The 19,855-nt window shown below is 40.4% G+C and overlaps 1 protein-coding gene across 2 annotated transcripts; it reads left to right on the forward strand.

The window, feature by feature from the left end:
* Positions 1 to 19,479, forward strand: chd8 (chromodomain helicase DNA binding protein 8). Of its 2 annotated transcripts, XM_084118842.1 has the most exons (39): positions 1 to 127; positions 785 to 960; positions 1,357 to 2,374; positions 2,501 to 2,779; positions 2,870 to 2,986; positions 3,740 to 4,215; positions 4,314 to 4,428; positions 4,608 to 4,811; positions 5,001 to 5,069; positions 5,155 to 5,210; positions 5,292 to 5,409; positions 5,545 to 5,628; positions 5,920 to 6,057; positions 6,214 to 6,335; positions 7,211 to 7,454; positions 7,845 to 8,021; positions 8,149 to 8,292; positions 8,409 to 8,507; positions 8,595 to 8,754; positions 9,427 to 9,637; positions 9,752 to 9,947; positions 10,064 to 10,234; positions 10,386 to 10,676; positions 10,776 to 10,996; positions 11,125 to 11,327; positions 11,851 to 12,007; positions 12,096 to 12,185; positions 12,493 to 12,596; positions 12,864 to 12,987; positions 13,096 to 13,171; positions 13,292 to 13,566; positions 13,635 to 13,867; positions 14,548 to 15,195; positions 16,187 to 16,533; positions 16,622 to 16,708; positions 16,838 to 16,939; positions 17,013 to 17,120; positions 17,512 to 17,616; positions 17,739 to 19,479. In XM_084118842.1, the coding sequence occupies exons 3-39, from the start codon at positions 1,448 to 1,450 to the stop codon at positions 18,114 to 18,116; spliced, it is 7,656 nt and encodes a 2,551-aa protein (XP_083974968.1). In that variant the 5' UTR covers positions 1 to 127; positions 785 to 960; positions 1,357 to 1,447; the 3' UTR covers positions 18,117 to 19,479. The 2 variants fall into 2 exon arrangements, with proteins under 2 accessions (XP_083974968.1, XP_083974969.1); XM_084118843.1 differs by lacking the exon at positions 1 to 127 and having other exon boundaries at positions 807 to 960; positions 16,190 to 16,533.
* Positions 19,480 to 19,855: the final 376 nt, after the last annotated feature.

The following is a 19,855-nucleotide window of genomic DNA, read 5'->3' on the forward strand; positions in this document are numbered from 1 at the left end:
CAGATGAGATGGAGGGCTGCGCGTTCGACCTAGCGCTGGCAAGATGTTAGTTCCTGCTCTACGCTGGCCGTTTCCTGTAATCGTACAGTGTTGTGAGACGGAGAAAGCCATGTGTGTCGATGCAAAGGTAAATTTAGCACCCCGAAATTATTGCGGGGAAAGTTGGGGCAGTGGATGGCAGCGTTATTAGGGCATATTTTAGTTGAAAATACGCCCTAGCTAAGTCGAAACAGCTTTGCGGCCTTGTCCATGTCTGTTCGTAGTCGGGCTATGGTTTTTGTAGCACGTTGCCTTTGGTTTGGTCCGGTTTGTTGATGAGAGAGATTGAGAGTCCGAACGAGAGACTGTGAGATGTATTATGAATGATGGAGGTTCACTGATACAGCTAAAATCGGCCGTCAGAGAAAAACAAAATGATCGAGCACATATTTAGCATTTATAGCAATAGGAATCGCCATTGTGAACATTGATGGGGTTTGTCGAGTGTCTGGTTTGGGACTGTTGTTCCACATTGATGGCAAGTCAAGGAAGACAGTATTGATTTATTTGATCTAAACATCAATTATATGATTTGCGATTGACTTTAAAGAACATGACATTAGAGACAATACACATTTGCACTCTTTGACTTTTAAAAACAACGTTATGATACTTGTTAAGTGACATACAGATCAGTCAGACATGATGCCATGTGAAGTGATGGCACTGCCATTCCATAAGATGCAGCAACTGTTTAGTGTAAATGGTTTAATTAATGTGTTTTCCTATCCTATGTTTTCTCCAGAGCATCAATGCACACATTTATTGATGGATCTCTTAGTGTTCACTCCAACCAGAGAAGCACAAAGTAATTCCAGAGAGTAGGAGCGGATAGAGGGGAGGAAGAGAGAGAGAGTGAAGGAGGGTAAACCGGTGGACTCTCTCTTTTCCTGTTCCTCACTCCCTGATCATTCATTTCAGGTAAGTTTACCTGTCATACTGCAGAATTCAGTATATTGAAATTTACATATTAGGTATGATGGATGGTTTGCATTACTGATAAATTTGACAAGCTAGAAGTGTTATGATCTATAAATGTGAACTTGATAGTGATGTTGGCCTTGATGATGGTACTTGCAAAAGATTTGTTTGCACAGAATAAAAAAGTTGTATGTATGTATATGTATGTTGTATGTATATAATTTATTATATATATATATATATAATTTATTATATACTTTTGATAATTAAGGCCAATTATTACATTCGATGCTTGCTTGCTGAATGTAATCCAGTAACTGGCCTTATTTATGTAAATAAAAAAAATAAAAAAACTTGATGAAGATTTATCTCGATCTCTCTTCCTTTCTTCAACAGCATACCTACAGAATCTCGACTTGTTGGATGTTTTTGTACCGAAACTGGATATCACGCATCCTTTGCTTTTTTTCACAAACTATTTAACAAAATGGCAGACCCTATTATGGACCTCTTTGATGACACACCACTGTTCAATTTGGATTCCCTGCCTGAGGATGCGTTCTCCCAGGGCTCCTCAGACCCAGTTGAGGAGGCGCTAAAGTTGGCACTGGGCCAAGTGGACCCACCTATGGACCCCACACCGGATCTTGGTGTCCCTGCGCTCAGTGATGTTGTCACAGTTCCAACACCTGTCGCAACTCCTGTTTCCGTCCCACTGCAGACCCTACCAACGCAGCAGCCCACCCAGATGTCGCATGAAGTCTCTCTTAACCCGGCTCAGATTTCAGTTCAGCCCTCTCTCTCGGTGGCCAGTAACAGCAGTGGGGCGGCAACGGTCCTGCTGAGCTCCCCCCTTGGAGTACCTGTGTCAGGGGCTCAAGTCGCCACCCAGCAGCTGCAAACTCAGCAAATCACTGCGGTTACGCAACAGGCGACAGGGCAGTCTGCTCCAAAAATTGTAATTCTGAAAGGCCCTCAGGGTCAGACTCAAGTGCTGCAGGGTGTCACGGGAGCCACAGGCTCTCCAGGGAAATTCACTCTCTCTAGAGTTCTGACAGGGACCCCTCTTAGGCCAGGGATGGTTGTTTCTGGGGGGACAGTATTAAATGCCACGTCTCCTGGTCAGGGGCAGGTCAAAGTGGGCACTGGAGTGCAAAGGCTTGTTCAGACTTCAAATGGCCCGATGAAGCAGGTGTTACTGACCTCAATGCCCCAGACCCAATCGCAGGTGCAGACGCCGCTGCAGTCACCATCACAGTCAGCACAGATTCAGGCGCAGGTGCAGCCTCAGACGCAGATGGCATTACAAACCCCAGTACAAACACAGGCCCAAGCGTCGACCGTTACATCCTCTGGAACGACAGCAGCGGCCGTCCGACCTCAAGGTGTCACCCTTTCAGCAGTGCCACAGCAGGTCAGTCTCTGTCAGGGTTATTATTAAATAGTATATCAATGATACTGTAATAACACTGGTCTCTGCACTCTTTATAGCAATTTTTTTTTTTACTTTCAGAATCTTAATAGTTATTTCTTTATTCAGGGTGAAGCAAAGAGGATCACTTTGGTGCTACAGCAGCCCTCGCAAGGTGGAGCTGGCCAGACTGGGATGGTGACATTAGGGGGAACCTCAGCTGCAGGGGTGGGTCAGCAGGGCCAGCAGCACAGGCTGGTGTTGGGCTCTCTGCCAGGGAAGTTGGTCCTGCAGGGAGGCCAGCTGGCAGCTCTCGCCCAAGCTAAGGCGGGTCAAACGGGTGCACAGCCGAAAGTGCTCACCATTCAGCTGCAAGTTCAACAGCAGCCCAACCAACAGGGAGCCAAGGTGAGTAAAAGGACAAGTCGTGTGTGTTGGAAGATGTGCTTTTCCTTGTAACTTGGTGGTGATGGGCAGTTTTTTATGTATTTGCAACAGTTTCAATTGGTTTCTGGGGCAGCTAATATTGGTGGCAGCCCTCAGGTGGTGCAGATTTCTCAAGGCCAAGGAGGACAAAGACTAGCAGTGCCTCTTAAACTACTGCTGCAGCCACAGGTAGGACATTCCCTCACGTCTGTTTTATGCCTCTGTGATGTTCTTTCATGCTATTATTTGTGTACCAATTGGAATATAAAGTAGGCCTATTATTTTAAAGTTATTCAAAAATGTTTGATATTATGTATACAGTTTTTTTTTAAATAAATGTTTCTGGTTCCATTTTCTCATAATGATTCTGATTCCTTAATGGCTCAACAAATGGCTTTTTAGTACCCTGAAGTAAAAAGGTTTGGTTAAAGAAAATGCAATTGCCAAATGAGGGAGTTTCAATACTAAATTAATTTCCTGCGAAATGGACATTTACACAGACTTTTAAAATAAACTTTTTAAGAATGATTTTAAAATAAACTTTTTAAGAATGATTTTTAATAATTAAAGTCAATTGTTTAATTGCATTGTTGCTGCATAAATGTAATCCAGTAACTGGCATTATGTAAATAATTAAAATTTACTAAAAAAAATACTAAAACAAAAAGGTGCTGTAACATTTAAATCAATTTTTCTTTACAGTACTACTGACAAAATGCATAATGTGTATTTTGTTGTCATTTGAACAATCAGCCAGTAACTAGACAGATTTAAGTCTTGTACTTAGTTGTAACTGTATGTAACTCAGTCATTGTTCTATTAGAGTAATTTGTAATAAATGGAACCAGTTCTGAATAAGAACTGATTCTCTGTTTCCAACCATTTTGTTGAGATGCTGGCAAAATACAGTGCTTGAAATAAAATATCACCTTTTCCCTGCAGTCAAACACTGTTTCCAGTGCTGGTGGAGCTGTTTCTGTGGTTAAAGTTATCAATACCTCAGCTGGCAGCTCTGCGTCCTGCACCACCACCACAGCTGCGTCTTCCGGTGTGCGTTTGGTGAAGGCCCAGGAGCCCGTGCGGAGAGTAGAAACCCTGTGCAAGCAGGAGAAAGCAAATCGCATCGTTGCTGAGGCCATCGCACGAGCCAAAGCCAGGGGCGAAAGGAACATCCCCCGTGTGCTCAACCAGGACGAACTGCCTGCCGGACAGACCTCAGCAGACCTAGAGGGCGTTGCAGGGGCTGCTGGAGCAAAAAAGAAAGGAGGTGGTGGTGGTAGTGGAGGGAGCAAGAAGAAAAGCCCAAGTGTGGGAGGAGGGAAAGTGGTGGTGGGAGGAGACAAGAAATCCAAGGCGAAGACTCCAGGAGTGGTTGCTGGAGGTGGAGGCAGTAAAAGTAAATCCAAGACTAAGCTCAAGTAAGTTGAGATTTTTTTAATCCTCCCTAGAAGAGTTTGACTCATTGATGATTTTGCCTCTGCCTGTTTTGTTCTTACACTTTATTCCCTCTCCATAGCACCATCACGCTAGTGGGTGGTAAGAAAAGGAAAAGAAATCCATCCTCTGACCACTCAGATGTAGATCTAAGCCCACCTGTTTCGCCCCGCACACTGGAGGAAGAAATGTCACAGGTATTACTTGCACATTTACCTATTACTGTCATATAGGAGCCATTTTAAGCCACTGAAGTGTTGTACGTGTGGGCAGGTGTTAGAAGTGCATTATGTGACATTGAATTTTGAATACAGAGCATCAGATCAATGCCATAAATGGATTCGTTGACTCTACTGTGATTCTGTTCTCCCAACAGAAGCGACGTTCTAACCGTCAGGTGAAGCGGAAGAAGTACACAGAGGATTTGGACATTAAAATCACTGATGATGAAGACGAAATGGACGCAGACGTTGATGTGACCACAACTCCAGTGTCTGCTCCAGGGCATGTCCAGTCCATGGGATTGGAACTACAGCAAGAGCTGGATGGGGACGGTCTTCCAAGCATGCAGTTTTTTGTGGTGCGTCAACACACCATTCATTGCCATTTGTTTCCTTTTCATAACTGGTTTTGTCAGAATTTTTCAGCTGTTTACAGTTTGGCACATTGCCACCAGTCATAAAAAAAGAATGCTTATATGTATGTAACTTTGGTAGGACTATTCTCTTTATCTTCATTTGTGTGGGCATGTTTCTGATTTGTGTTTCAGGAGAATCCAAGTGAGGAGGATGCTGCTATTGTGGATAAAATATTGTCTATGCGGGTGACCAAGAAGGAGGTAAGTTCATTCACAAAAATCTTGTGAAATCTTGTACTAGTATATTCTGACTAAACCTTCATGGTATTTTCTTGTTCTGATGCAGGTGTCTCCAGGGCAGTATACTAATGTGGAGGAATTTTTTGTCAAATATAAAAACTAGTAAGCCATCAACTGTTTTCTCAACCCTTATTTGTGGAAATGTATTTTTTATCCCTTGAAAATATTGTAATGTTTTTCTAGCTCATACATGCACTGTGAATGGGCCAGTCTTGAGCAGCTGGAGAGAGACAAGAGGATCCATCAGAAGATGAAAAGATTCAAGACAAAACATGCACAAATGAGGAACCTATTCCAAGAGGTGAGGCCCTATTAAATTGAAATTGGGCAACTATTCCCATGTTTGGTTGGTAGTATAAGTCATATGGCTTTAGAAAATCTCACTAATTTTGAGGATAATTTATAAGTATATCTGGAACTATTTCCTGTGTTTTAGGAGGAGGAACCTTTCAATCCAGACTATGTGGAGGTTGATCGAATTTTGGATGAGTCACATAGTGTTGATAAAGACAATGGGGAGGTAAGGATTTATCGACCACACATCCAATTTTCAAATGTCAGATGAGAACTGGGAAACTTGCTTATTCAAACCGATAATGCATGAGTGTGTGAGTCTGTTTGACTCATTCATTAAAGTCATTTATTCTTGAGTCAGACTACACTGGTCTACTGTGCATAGCCAGCAAAGACAGTGTGATTTAAAAATATATTTTGTTTTGTTTGTTGTTTCTTTGTAACTCTTCTTATCTAATCACATTTAATTCAAACTGCACAAATATGACTGCCAAAAACACTGTTTTCCCTCTCCCAGCCGGTTGTGTACTACCTGGTGAAGTGGTGCTCTCTGCCCTATGAAGATGCTACTTGGGAGCTAAAGGAGGATGTTGATGAAGGCAAAGTGGAAGAATTCAGGAAGATTGAAAGTCGCCAGCCCAGACTCAAGAGAACTGTGAGATACTGTCATTGCATACTGTTTTATCTACCTCTTCCTCTCTCTTCTCAGTGCCTGGTCACCAGAGCGTTTTCACCCTGTCTGTATTCTTTAGTTTTCATTAAGAAACAGATGAGACAGTGGTGAATTATTAACGACTTCCTCTTCCATCAGCCTCGACCTGCTGCAAGTGCCTGGAAGAAGCTTGATGAGTGCAGAGAGTATAAGAATGGAAACCAGCTCAGAGAGTACCAGCTGGAGGGAGTTAACTGGCTGCTCTTTAACTGGTACAACAGGTAAAAAACTGCTGATACACTAAGAAGTGATCAAATTTAGCTAATCAACAAAAAAGGGTGTTTTAAAGACATCCACACCTTTTAAAAAAATGTTTTAACCTTCCATGCATTTTGAAGAACCTTCCACACTGGTGAATGTTTAAAGATCCCTTCAATTTTTAGTTTTGTACCTTTTAGCTCTGATAAATCTTTAGGCCTATGCAATCCTAGTTGATCAAATAAACACACATGCGGCTTCTTAAAATTGCAAGCTTTCTCTTCCAGAAAAATGAACCAAAAATATTGATGATTCATTCCCTAGTCAGGGGTACATAAAAATGCTTTCTAGAATGAGATTTTTCCCTCCCACTCAATTATAAATACCACCTGCTACTGATCAAATGCTACAGCAGTGAGCAGACAGTAGCTCTCAGATATAAAACCAAAGTAAATAATTTGACAGCATACTATTTGGACACATCAACAGCCTCCTGATGAGGATCGTGTGTGTCCTTATCAGAACATTCACCCAGGGATCCTTGTTTGAATTATGGCCTTACTCAAATGATAAATGCAGGCTCATTTCTTATTTATTACCATCTGATTCTGGCAGGACTGCAGGCATAGGTGAAGATAGTGGTGAGAAATGCACCACATTTGTTTATTAAGGTTCTTAATAGATTTTGTCCATGGTGCATCTATTGTTGTCACCAAAATTGTATTCATCAAACAATTTCATGGTCAAAAATAGTTATTTCAGTGCTGAGATTGAATGGTTTGGCAAAACGGTAGACTAGAACTGTTTTTATTTTATACTTTTTTTGGGGGGAGAAAATGTTGTTCCTCTTTGTTCAATTCTTACACCCTCTTTTCTGTATTCATTATTTCCCACACAGGCAAAACTGCATTCTGGCAGATGAGATGGGTCTGGGGAAGACTATTCAGTCCATAGCCCTGCTATCAGAGGAGTATGCTACAGGGGTCCAGGGGCCATTCCTTATCATTGCCCCTCTTTCCACTATCACAAACTGGGAAAGAGAGTTTTCCACTTGGACCGACATGAATGCTATAGTTTACCATGGCAGTCTGGCCAGTAGACAGATGATCCAGCAGTATGAAATGTACTGCAAAGATGACAAGGTTGTTATAGATGCATTCTGTGTTTCTTTCTCATCAGTTTCATCATTACTGAGCAGGAGTGTTGTTAATTTGAACTAAAACTAGTTTAGACTGAAGTACTAAAATTGGTAAAACCGAAATAAAAATAAATTAAAACAAAATAGAAATGTTAACAAAAACATTATTAAAAATGAAAAAGCACACAATAATATAAAACATAGTAATAAAACATATATTTATTCATACAAATATGAATAAATACTATAGTAATAAATAAATGATACTAAAATAAAACTGCTGAGCAGAAAGTTCAATTTGTTGGATGTTGAAAGGTTGTTTATACTAGTAGGATATTTTGATAGCCCCATTCTAACTTCCTCTCTCCTTTGTGCTCTTTTCTGTCTTCTCTAGGGACATTTTATACCAGGGGCCTATAGGTTTGATGCTCTGATCACAACCTTTGAGATGATTTTATCAGACTGCCCAGAGCTGAGGGAGATTTCTTGGCGTTGCGTAATTATTGATGAAGCTCACCGTTTGAAGAACAGAAACTGCAAACTTCTCGACAGCCTCAAGATGCTTGACCTTGTAAGAGTTTATCACCTTTCATTTTTTGCCCTCCTTAAAAGAAACTGAATATATTTGTTAGTTACAAAAAAAAGGGGATTAAGCAACACTTGATTAATTAACAGCTCTCTCTTTATCCCCTTTTCAGGAGCATAAAGTGTTGTTGACAGGCACTCCACTTCAAAACACAGTGGAGGAGCTGTTCAGTCTGTTGCACTTTCTGGAACCAGCCCAGTTCCCCTCTGAGATAGAATTTTTGCGCGAGTTTGGAGATCTTAAAACTGAGGAGCAGGTAGAGAAACGCTGTGATTTTTATTCATTTATATAAAAAAAAAATTGGCAGGTAACATTTCCTCTTTTGAGAGTGTCAGCAGTTCTGAACATTCTATCCCCATCTGTGATTATCAGGTCCAGAAACTGCAGTCAATTCTGAAGCCCATGATGCTGCGTAGACTGAAAGAAGACGTAGAAAAGAACCTCGCCCCAAAACAAGAAACAATTATTGAGGTATGACTGAGCAACAGTACTGTTTCAAGTTGTTTAATTCTCTCTGCTTTTGTAAGTTCTGAATGCATCAATTTCTCTGGTCCCCAGGTTGAGTTGACTGATGTACAGAAGAAGTATTACCGAGCTATTTTAGAGCGTAACTTCAGCTTCCTTAGCATGGGAGCCACGCACAACAGCAATGTACCGAATCTCCTCAATACAATGATGGAACTTCGAAAGTGCTGCAACCACCCTTACCTCATTACAGGTACAGAATTTATGGCTGTTCCCTTGGAGTAGGTTTGCTGCAGTAAGTCTGTGTTACCGGCATTACACGGTGTTCGGCCGTACATCGATTACACTACTTGGCCACCGCGGCACATCACAGCACCTCACTTTGCTTTTTTTATAGAAATAAAAACCATTTAGTTCAGTCGGAGAATGGACGCTACAATTATAAATTGAAAGCGTCTGCTCTGCTCCATACAGAACGGGCTGCAGAGTCGCAGCAGGAGAGATTTCACTTATTGCGTGTCGATGTGAGAGATGACTGACAGACGATGGTAGCAGAGGATTTGGTGCGCAACGGATCCTCATTCGGCATTGACAAATATACATGTTATTGGGAATACGAAAGTAAAAAACGATCGTGCATTCAAAAGCCATATTGATAGCGGCTCCCCGATGCCCACAAATTATAAGCCTAAATACAAAGAGTATATGTGATTGCGCATTCAAAAGCCACCTCACAGTAACATCCCTACCTTTTAGTTCCTCTTGTTTATCTTTGTTTACATGTTGTTGAGCACAACATGTTTTAGTTCACCTATGTGACAACTTTGGTCTTGTAGTACATGAAAAAAAAATCCTGCTTATTCATTGAAAATACTGACTTCTTTTTTGTTGTCCACTTTCCGCTTTTTGTCTCCCCTCCCTGCAGGTGCTGAGGAGAAGATAGTGGCTGAGCTGAGGGCGGTATATGATCCTATGGCTTCAGACTTTCATCTCCAGGCTCTGGTGCGCTCTGCAGGGAAACTGGTCTTGCTGGATAAGCTGCTTCCTCGCCTCAAAGCTGGCGGGCACAAAGTACTCATCTTCTCCCAGATGGTGCGGTGCCTCGACATCCTTGAGGACTACCTCATACACAAGAGGTACAGCTTTAGAAATGTAAAATGTGTGATTTGAGAAGCAACTGTAGCCAGTTTTCATTCTACCATCTGGTTTGTAAGATCTGGTCTAAAATTAGATGTGTTCTGTCTGATCAGATACCTGTATGAGCGCATTGACGGGCGGGTCAGAGGAAACCTGCGACAGGCAGCCATCGATCGGTTCAGTAAACCTGATTCAGACCGGTTTGTCTTCCTACTTTGTACCCGGGCTGGAGGTTTGGGCATTAACTTGACTGCTGCTGACACCTGTGTCATTTTCGACTCTGACTGGAACCCACAGAATGATCTTCAAGTGAGGATCTCATACCATGTTTTTCTTCATAGTGATTTCAATCCATTAAAGAAGATTTCTGTTCTTGTTTTCTGTCCCAGGTGTTCATTTCATAATTTTTCTTCACTTCCATACAGGCTCAGGCACGTTGTCACCGCATTGGTCAGTCTAAAGCGGTAAAGGTGTATCGTCTTATTACCAGAAACTCCTATGAGAGGGAGATGTTGGACAAAGCCAGTCTTAAATTGGGGCTTGATCGAGCCGTTCTGCAAAGCATGAGTGGAAACAAGGACAACAGTGTTAACGGGGTAAGAATGAAAGAAATCTGTGTTTTATATTGCTGTATTAGAGGATGGTTTGCCCAAAAAAGAAAATCGTTGTTCAAAACGCTTCTAAAGCTCTTAGAAAAAAAGTTCATTTGTGGTGTATCATTACTCAATGGTGTGCTATAAACTTCAGATCCAGCAGTTCTCCAAGAAGGAGATAGAAGATTTGCTTCGTAAAGGTGCTTATGCAGCCATAATGGATGAGAATGACGAGGGCAGTCGTTTCTGTGAGGAGGACATCGATCAGATACTTCAGAGAAGAGCAACTACCATCACTATAGAAAGTGAAGGCAAAGGATCCACCTTCTCCAAGGCCAGCTTTGTGGCCTCTGAGAACCGCACAGATATTGCTCTGGATGATCCCGAGTTCTGGCAGAAGTGGGCCAAGAAAGCAGACATTGACATGGACACTCTCAACAGGAAGGTACATTGTAGTTTTTTTCAAAATGTGACTACTGTATCCTTTTTTTTCTGCCAGTATTCCCTTTCATTATTTCTCTTGATTTCTTTTTTGCAAACTCAGAACACTCTTGTGATTGACACACCAAGAGTAAGAAAGCAAACGCGTCAGTATTCCACCCTGCGTGGAGAGGGTGGTGATCTGTCTGACATGGACAGCGATGATGACTACCCACCACATAATTCCCGTCAATCTCGGGCCTCTCGACGCTCAGACCGTCATTCTGGTGGAGGTTACGGGCGCACAGACTGCTTCCGAGTGGAGAAACACCTACTTGTTTATGGGTTTGTGAACTTGTTCTTCGGTATCATATGTAGTTGTTCTTAAGAAACGGGTTTTAGTTCACCTGTTCATGTTTGAATCTTCATGGAATTATGATTTCATACATTTTAACATGACTTTCTCTCTACAGATGGGGCCGCTGGCGGGATATCCTGTCTCATGCTCGCTGTAAACGGCGTCTCAGTGAACGTGATGTGGAAACCATTTGTCGCGTCATCCTGGTTTTCTGTCTGATACATTACCGTGGAGATGAGAACATCAAAAGCTTCATCTGGGAGCTAATCACCCCTCCAGAGAATGGACGAGAGCCACAGGCTCTGCTTAATCACTCTGGTATAACTTTCTCTCATTATAATCTTTAATTGACACTCTTTCATACTACCAGCAAAGACCCTCAGGTAGTGGTAGAGCTCTTTAGATTTTCATGAGTCAACATTTTCCCTTATGCCGCCTTTCCACTATCTCCGACATTTGCCTTTGATTGTTGCATTTCTCACTTTCAAATTGGTCGTGAAGCATCTATTACCCTCCATTAATTTAACATAGTAAAATGAATGTGTGAAAATATCCACACAAAATAACTGACCATTAATATGTCTGGAAAAAAAGCATAGTTGGTTTTATAGGGCTAATCAATGTTAATAATTATGTATTAATTGTAAAATAATTAGTTCGTATTATTCCTATACTACTCTCCATTGAAATTAAATGACCTCTGCTCTGTCGTTTCTCAGACATAATGAAAAGGAGCTTTAGAATGCAACAGCTTATGTAGGTTTTAAAACAGCGTTACTTTCATGCTAAGCAGGCTATGCACTTTTCTAAAGGTGCATAATGACTTTTTCCTTTTCTTTAGGTCTGTCCATCCCTGTCCCTCGTGGCAGGAAGGGGAAGCGAGTGAAGGCTCAGAGCTCTTTTGATGTGCAGAAAGTTGAGTGGATCCGCAAGTACAATCCTGACAGTCTACTGCTTGATGACAGTTACCGAAAACACCTCAAACATCAGTGCAACAAGTATGTTAGACCCATCAGGGACACTGTTTGATGACGCCGAACTAAATATTACCGTAAGTTTCTTAATTTCATCCTCCCTCTTTTTCAGAGTGTTGCTGAGAGTACGTATGCTGTATTACCTGAAGCAGGAGGTCATTGGAGAGCATGCTGATTCTGTATTAAGAGGAGCTGATGCAAGGTATAGTTGTCGTCTGACTTCATTGCTTTTAATAAAAAAAATCACTTTGTTTAAAAGTATCTGCTAAATGCATTAATATTCATCTGAATTTAAAAATTATCATTGCTTTGGATCGAAGCATCTGCTAAGTGCAAAAATTTCGTGAACTGGTCATGTACTGAACATACACTAACAATTTAGTTGTCACCAAATCTTACATTCTTCTTGGATGTTTTTTTAATGCCTAGCAAGCTTAAAAATTAAGTTTTCTTTGATGCATTGATCATAGTTTTTTTTACTTTAAATTAGAAAGTGTGTTTCCTTGCAGGGATATTGATATCTGGTTGCCTGAAATGGAGCAGCAAGATGTTCCGTCTGGCTGGTGGGACGCAGAAGCTGACCGTTGTTTGCTTATCGGAGTGTATAAGCATGGTATGTGTAGGCTTTATTAACCTCGTCATCTTCAAGGGTGTCTAGTTAATATAACTTCCTTCTAGTTTTGCCCCCATGTTGCTCTTTTTAAAACTGATGTTTTTGTCCTCTAACAACTAACAAATGTGTCTTACCCTTAGTAAGGTATATTGGAGATTGTATCTAGATTTAAGGCTGACAAGTCATCCTGATACCTGCCAAAGACCAAAATATGTAGTTGTGCATATCCCTGATGTGTTTTTTTTCCTCTTAACTCTGCCATTTCAGGATATGAAATGTACACCACCATGCGTGCTGACCCTTGCTTGTGTTTTGTCGAGCGATGTGGCCGTCCAAATGAGCAGGACATTAATGCGGAGCAGCAAGCAGTAGACCCAGAGCTTGGGGAGGGGTCAGTTTCAAATAGAGCTGATCTCTACACATGCATTATAATATTACAGCTTATATGGTTGACTGGTATATTTAAGCTTAATTTTTTTTTTTTGTGTGTGTGTCTTAGAGGAGACTACGACAAGTACTCTGAAGATCCAGAATTTAAACCTGCGACAAGGCACACTAAGGAGGTGTATGAGGAGGTATGTTCATTTTCAATCACTTAATTTTTTTGTTCCTGTGTATGTGTAATTCTGGCACATTTATCTTGTGGTGTTGTTATTCGACATTTAGATAATAAATGTGGATACTGTGCTCCTCAGGCTGATTCGGTGAATGCAGATGGTGATATTTGTGTGGAGGATCGCTCTGTTCCTGTGCAGATCGAGGGGCCATCTTCAGGATCATCAGATTTGTGTTACTGGCCGACGAGCTCATCGCTGACAGCCAGACTACGGCGTCTTATCACAGCCTACCAACGCAGTTACAGGAGAGAGCAGCTTAAGATGGAGGCAGCAGAGAAGGGCGACCGTAGACGTAGACGGTGTGAACAAGCCACTAAACTCAAAGAGATAGCCCGACAAGAACGACAACAAAGGTATGTTCCTCAAGAAACCTGTTACTGAAGCTTCCTCTTCAGTCTTCTCATAAGCTTCTCTGTTTCAGGTGGACTCGTAGGGAGGAGTGTGATTTTTACAGGGTGGTATCAACCTTTGGCGTCGAAAGGATAAAGAAAGAGGCAGAGGCTCTAGAAGGGGATGAGCATCATATGGACTGGAATCATTTTCGTTCGTTTGCTCGGCTTGATAAAAAAACAGATGAAAGCTTGACGCGTTACTTCAAGTGCTTCATGTCCATGTGTCGGAAAGTGTGTCACCTACGGCCTGCACGCGGAGAAGGTATTGAATGAGAACATATTTGCCGTTTAAGTTGATTTAATTAAATGGAAATTTGTTTGGATTATGAATGTGGAATATATCTATCCAATTCGTCCAATATTATTTTTGCCATTATCTAATGATCTTTACAAACAATAAAAACATACATCTTTTAAAAATCCCATTTTTTAATACTAAACATTAGTGTTGTTATTGTAAGCTAAAACTCTTAAAATCATTTTTGGTAACTGAAACAAAGCTAAAATAAAATGTAAATGTCAGATGAAAAACTTAGGAATGTTGCCTTGCCAGTTAACTGAAAGAATTTTAAGTACTAAAACTGAAATAAACACAAAAGCTATATAGAAATATAAAATAAAACTAATAAAAATGACAATCTCATAAGTTCTAAAACAAAAGTGCTAAATTTTAAAATGAACTGAAAATATAAAAGCTAATACATTATTGGTAATAAATACTAAAATATAAATAATACTAAAATAACATTAAATACATTATAATGCCTAAATTCTCTTGTAGAATTTAAGAGGATTTTGAAAATGATGAATTATTGTTTTCATTTATTTAGACAATTTAATTGAATTATTTAGACAATTTAAAAAAAAAATTATTTGTAGTTTACAATGACGGGTTTTTTTTTTATATAACACATTTTCTACTGTTATCTCTTCCTCTATTAGAATCTCAAGATCTGTCCCAATCCCTGGCCCCAATCACAGAAGAACGAGCCTCGCGCACACTCTACAGGGTCAGCTTGCTGTGTCGGCTACGTGAACGTGTTCTTCCTCACCCCTCGTTAGAGGAACGCCTCAGTCTGGCACCACCCAGCTCTGATCTGCCCAACTGGTGGAGCTTCCCACAGCACGACCACGAGCTGCTCTTAGCTGCTGCTAGACATGGCGTCAGCCGCACTGAACTCTCGATCTTCTCTGACCCACAGTACTCATTCAGTCAGGCCCGTCTCGACTACCTCCAGAACCAGCAAGTCCAAGCTGCTTCACAGATGCACTCGTTAAGTCAGTCACAGGATTCGACCAGTATCAAAGAGGAGAGCCTAGATGATGAGTCTCGGCTGCTAGGGGTTGAGACCCTCTGTCCGTCAGACTCCCCAGCCATGCTCCTGTCCCATTCTGAGGGGAAAGTTGGGGTTCAGGCTGGATGGGCCTGGAAGAAGAGCAAAAACAATGGGCCGGGTGAGAGAAAAGGAGGAGAGAGAGGTGAAGGGCCTTCAGACTCTGATTCCGATTCAGACTCGGGCTCGTCGTCTTCCTCCCGTCATTCGGGCAGCTCGGATGATAGCGGAGACAGTGATGCAGAGAGAGAACGAGGTGAGGAGGAGACGCTGTTGCATTTAAATCAGGTTTATGGTATCCTGCAGCAGGAAAATATTATTTCTTATGGGTTAGGGTTAAATATTAATATTATGTTTAGCCTATTGATGATGTTCAGTATGCATTTTAAAATTCATATTATAGCTTTTTGTTCTGAAATGCCTTTTTTGTGCAATCCAGTGAAATCATTACCAATCGAAAATTATAGTCAATGTTTTATCCAAGAAGTAAAAATCTGTTCGGTCAAGGCAATATTTCCACAAAACATAATTTCTTTCAGAATTACAAAATTAATACTTCAGCAAGGATGCATTACATTTTTATTATGTTACAAAAGGTTTTTATTTCAAATAAATAATGTTCTTTGAGTCTTTTATTCCTCAAAGAAACCGGAAAAAAGCATCACAGTTTTCACAAAAATATTTAGCATTCAGATTTGCCATTACAGGAATAAATTAAATTTTCAGAAAAAAACAAAAACTGTTATTTACATTATTGTAATATTTCACAATATTACATTGTAATATAAATAAATGCAGTTTTAGTGAGTATAAGAGATTCCCTTCAAAAACATTAAAATAATCTTAATGAAATCTTTTGAACGATACTGATAAAACATTTGAATACATAAAAAATTACTCAAATTAATAAATCATTTTTGAATCAATTGTGTTCCAAGATTCACTGAGTTTAAACGGATTCAAAGAAATAAATCAAACATGCCGGCTCACGCTTTGTTTGTTACTTAAGCTTAAAGGAATAGTTCACCCAGAAAAAAAAGCTACATTTTCAAAAATAAAACACTCAAACTTGTATTACTTTTTGTCTTCCATGGAACATAAAAAAAAAAAATTGAAAATATTTTTTCTCAATCTTTCTAATCTTCCCTGAGTGTTATATATTTTTTTCTTTGCCCAGCTGTAATGGTTAATGAGTTAATTTGGGTAGATTTATATGAGATTTGTAACTAGAATGACTGATCTCTCAGCAGCAACTCTTAAGATGTGTGATGGTGATGAAGAAAACAGCCTCCTCTCACTCACACCATCTCAAGAAGGCGCCCCACCCGAGTCCCTCACTGACCCTCTAAGAGTCGACTGGCCCAAAGACCGTGTGCTAATAAACAGAATAGACAACCTCTGTTCGCTGGTTCTAATGGGGCACTGGCCGTCAGGTCGCCGCTACGTCTCTGACATCCAGCTCAGTGCTGCATCTGACGAGCGTGACCTCAGCGATGACCTGGGTTACCCCCGAGTGGGACGCAAAAGCAACAGTGCCCTATCTGGAGAAGTTCTTGACGGCCAAGAATCAGAGTTCACAGTAAAACTCCTGAAGGTGAGGTGGTGTTCAGACATTTAGGAACCGATATGAACCTCAATGGTGTCTCTTTCTTCTGCTTTAACGTTTGTTTCGTTTTCTTTAGGAGGAGGGGCTGAAGCTGACATTCTCTAAGCAAGCTCTGATGCCAAACGGTGAAGGGAGTGCACGCAAAAAGCGAAAGGACCACGAGGTACAGAAATGCAGCCTCATTAAACTTACCCAACTAGTTTTGGGGAAGAAGTAACAACATTTAAATTTACATCAAATACCTTTATGTCCAGCTCTATAATGTGCCTTTTTTTTTTTTTTTTACCTTTAGCTGGTAGATGCCGAAGGCGTTCTCCATGCTCCCCGCAGGAGGGACCTTCCCAATTGGCTCAAAGAAAACCCAGATTATGAAGTGGAGGGAGACATGCTAGAGGTAAGTGAAAAACTCAGGTTGAGCTCTTCTTTTTGGACTGACACGCCTGATAATGTTCCTCTCGTTGTTGCAGTTACTGGTGAATCGGACCAAAAGGAAGAGGAGGAAGAGGATAGAGAAAGGAGCAGCTCTTACTGGCAGTGAGAGAATAAAGGTCATAGATATAAGGACGGGCAAGAAGGTGAGGGAAGACATTTGGCATTCATTAGATTTCTTATGTTTTATCGGCAAATCAGCATTTTATAATGATTTCTGTAGAATCATGTGACACTAAAGACTAAAAATTCAGCTTTGTCTTCACAGGAATAAATGACATTTTAACAGCCTAAAATAGAAATTAAAAGTTATTTTAATTTGTAATATTTCACAATATTACCGTTTTTTTCTGTATTTTTGATCAAATAAATGCAGCCTTGGTGAGCATAAGAGATTTTATGTATTCATGAAAAGTGCAACAAAAAAAATTACAAATACACCAATCTACAATGTGGTTTGTCTGGGACAGTTGTTGTTCTTAATATATTTGGTGCAGTTCAGTTGGTCTTAATGATTTATACTCCCCTGCTTTTCAGTTTGGTGGAATTTACGGGCCTGCACTACAGGACCTGAGAGAGCACCTGGAGGAGAATCCTGACCACGCTGTAGCACCGGAATGGTCTGAGACTGTTCGCAATTCGGTTAGTGTCTCCTTTATTAGCTCAGTGGTTATTCTCATCAACCCTGGTTGTATAGCGTTAGACCAATCATAGTCGGATATCAATTTGACTGAAATTAATGTGATCCTTCTCTTCAATCTCAGGGCTTCTTGCCTGAGAGTTTATTCCACAGACTGTTGAGTCCCCACGCTTCAATCCCCAAAAAGAATCGCCATTACCTCTCCACCCCTTCGATCCAGACTGATGACCCTCTCCTCGGAGGCGGCGAAGGCGAGACGTTAGTTTCCGATGGCGCTTACATGATGGACGATGAGGACCTGGAAGACGGCGGTCACCTCACGTCATCTCACCACTTCCTTACTCCAGCCTACGATGTGAAGATGGAGCCAAGCGCTCTAGATATGGACGGAGGTGACAGTTTGTCACAAGGTGGATATGATAGTTCAGACAGAGAGGCCATTTTGGATGATGTCATCATGGCACCGAAAAATTCAGACTCTTCCTCAAGCTCAGAGGATTGACCAAATCTCTTGTTAGATGTAGTAGACCGAGATCATGACAGTCTTTTATTTTATTATATTCTGCCTTCATTATTTTTATAATTATTGTTGATGTTATTGCTTAAAATATGGAGTAACAGATTTTTTTCTTGGGTTGGATTTGTACTCGACTGTTTTGCGTTGATTGAGGAGATACAGGTGCCGTTTCTTTCCCCGTTTTTTTCTTTTTCTTGTTACACCTCATTCAGCACGTTGTGCTTAATTCCAGATGAAATATGAATTTGTCTCACATACCCACAGTAAGCCCCTTTCATCCTGTATTGGCTGGGAAAGGAGCTGTTTGCCTCTCACCCTCAGGCTGAACTGTTTAACAGTGTGCTGGAGGATCCATAGTCATGCACTGAGCTGAGCCATCGTGGTGCCTCGGTCTGGTTAAGAACATGGAGATTTTTTGTTGGATGTATATCATTTTTTTTTGTGTGTGTGTGTGTTGGGGGGTGGGGACAGGGTAGGATTTGGGGTTTAGGGTTAGTTACTGAAACAATGTTAGACAGATGATGGCTGTATTGTACAAAGTAGAGTTGGTCCTATGCCTGCAATGATGCAAAAATTATGCGTTTATTCCCGTTTCAATAACTGACTCCAACTGTCTCTGTGATATAAATATGAATAGCAGTCTACAGTGGAAACTGATGTCTGTTGAATTCATTTCATCAAGTGTTTGTATTTATTTGAATAATGACCACTCAAGGCTGTTTTTCTTGACTGCCTGGAATACATGCTGAGTAGAAAAGCAAGTTTATTTTCTCTCTCAACTTCATACTTAGATGTGGAGCCTTAACGTCATTATCCTTAACGACTGTTTTAATGAATAAGTAGTTTAAATTTTGCTGTCTTGTAGCTTTAGTTGACATCAGTAACTTGACATTAAATCACAAATTTAGAGTAGTTTCAGCAATTCAAGTAAGGTTGAAACTAACACATTGAAAGAGACAATAAATATCACTGAAATTCAGCATGTGGCAGGGTTAACGTTTCTTGACGCCTGCTGGAGGTAAGTCAGGTTTCACAATTTATTATGGTTATTTGCCAGCAATAACAAACAAAATTAACATTTGTCTTGGTAATGTTTACAAACATTTTCCTAAAATCTGCATATATAATGTGGCTTTTTACATTTTAGAACAACTGAATTTGCTTGTGGTGCAAACTGCCTTCTCTGTCCAGCATGTGGTTTAACCATTGGGTGATCAGTATTACTGTAGTATGAGACGAATAGATTGCTGTTATGTGGTGCCTTTTGAGCTCTGTAACATCATAAGTTAATATGCCTGTTGAAATTTTAGGAAGTATTTATTAAAGAGATGAGGATTAAAGTTATCAATTCCATTGCTAATATTTGGTAATGTTTGTGCCATGTTTACCCACTAAAAAATGTCACTTCCAGTGGGGTATCACAAAAAAACTAGAACAACAAGTGTTAGAACACAGGAGAAAGCTGAATTGACTAATTAAAACATTCACAAGAAGAAAAAAAAAATATTTTGTTAGACATTTTCTTAAGAGAAAATTAATGCATTGCACCCAGGGACATGGTAACATAGAAACATCAGCTCAAAATAGAGTAGTTATATGATTACGAGTTTAATTTTTATTTAACCATTATGAAAGGGACTTGGAAAATGTAATTCATGATGGGGTTAAGCAAAAAAAAAAAAAGTGATTATCCTTTAGGGGGCACATGTGACCTCATTTTCTCT

Source organism: Abramis brama (assembly GCF_963993115.1).
Source record: "Abramis brama genome assembly, chromosome: 7".
Taxonomy (NCBI): Eukaryota; Metazoa; Chordata; class Actinopteri; order Cypriniformes; family Leuciscidae; genus Abramis; species Abramis brama.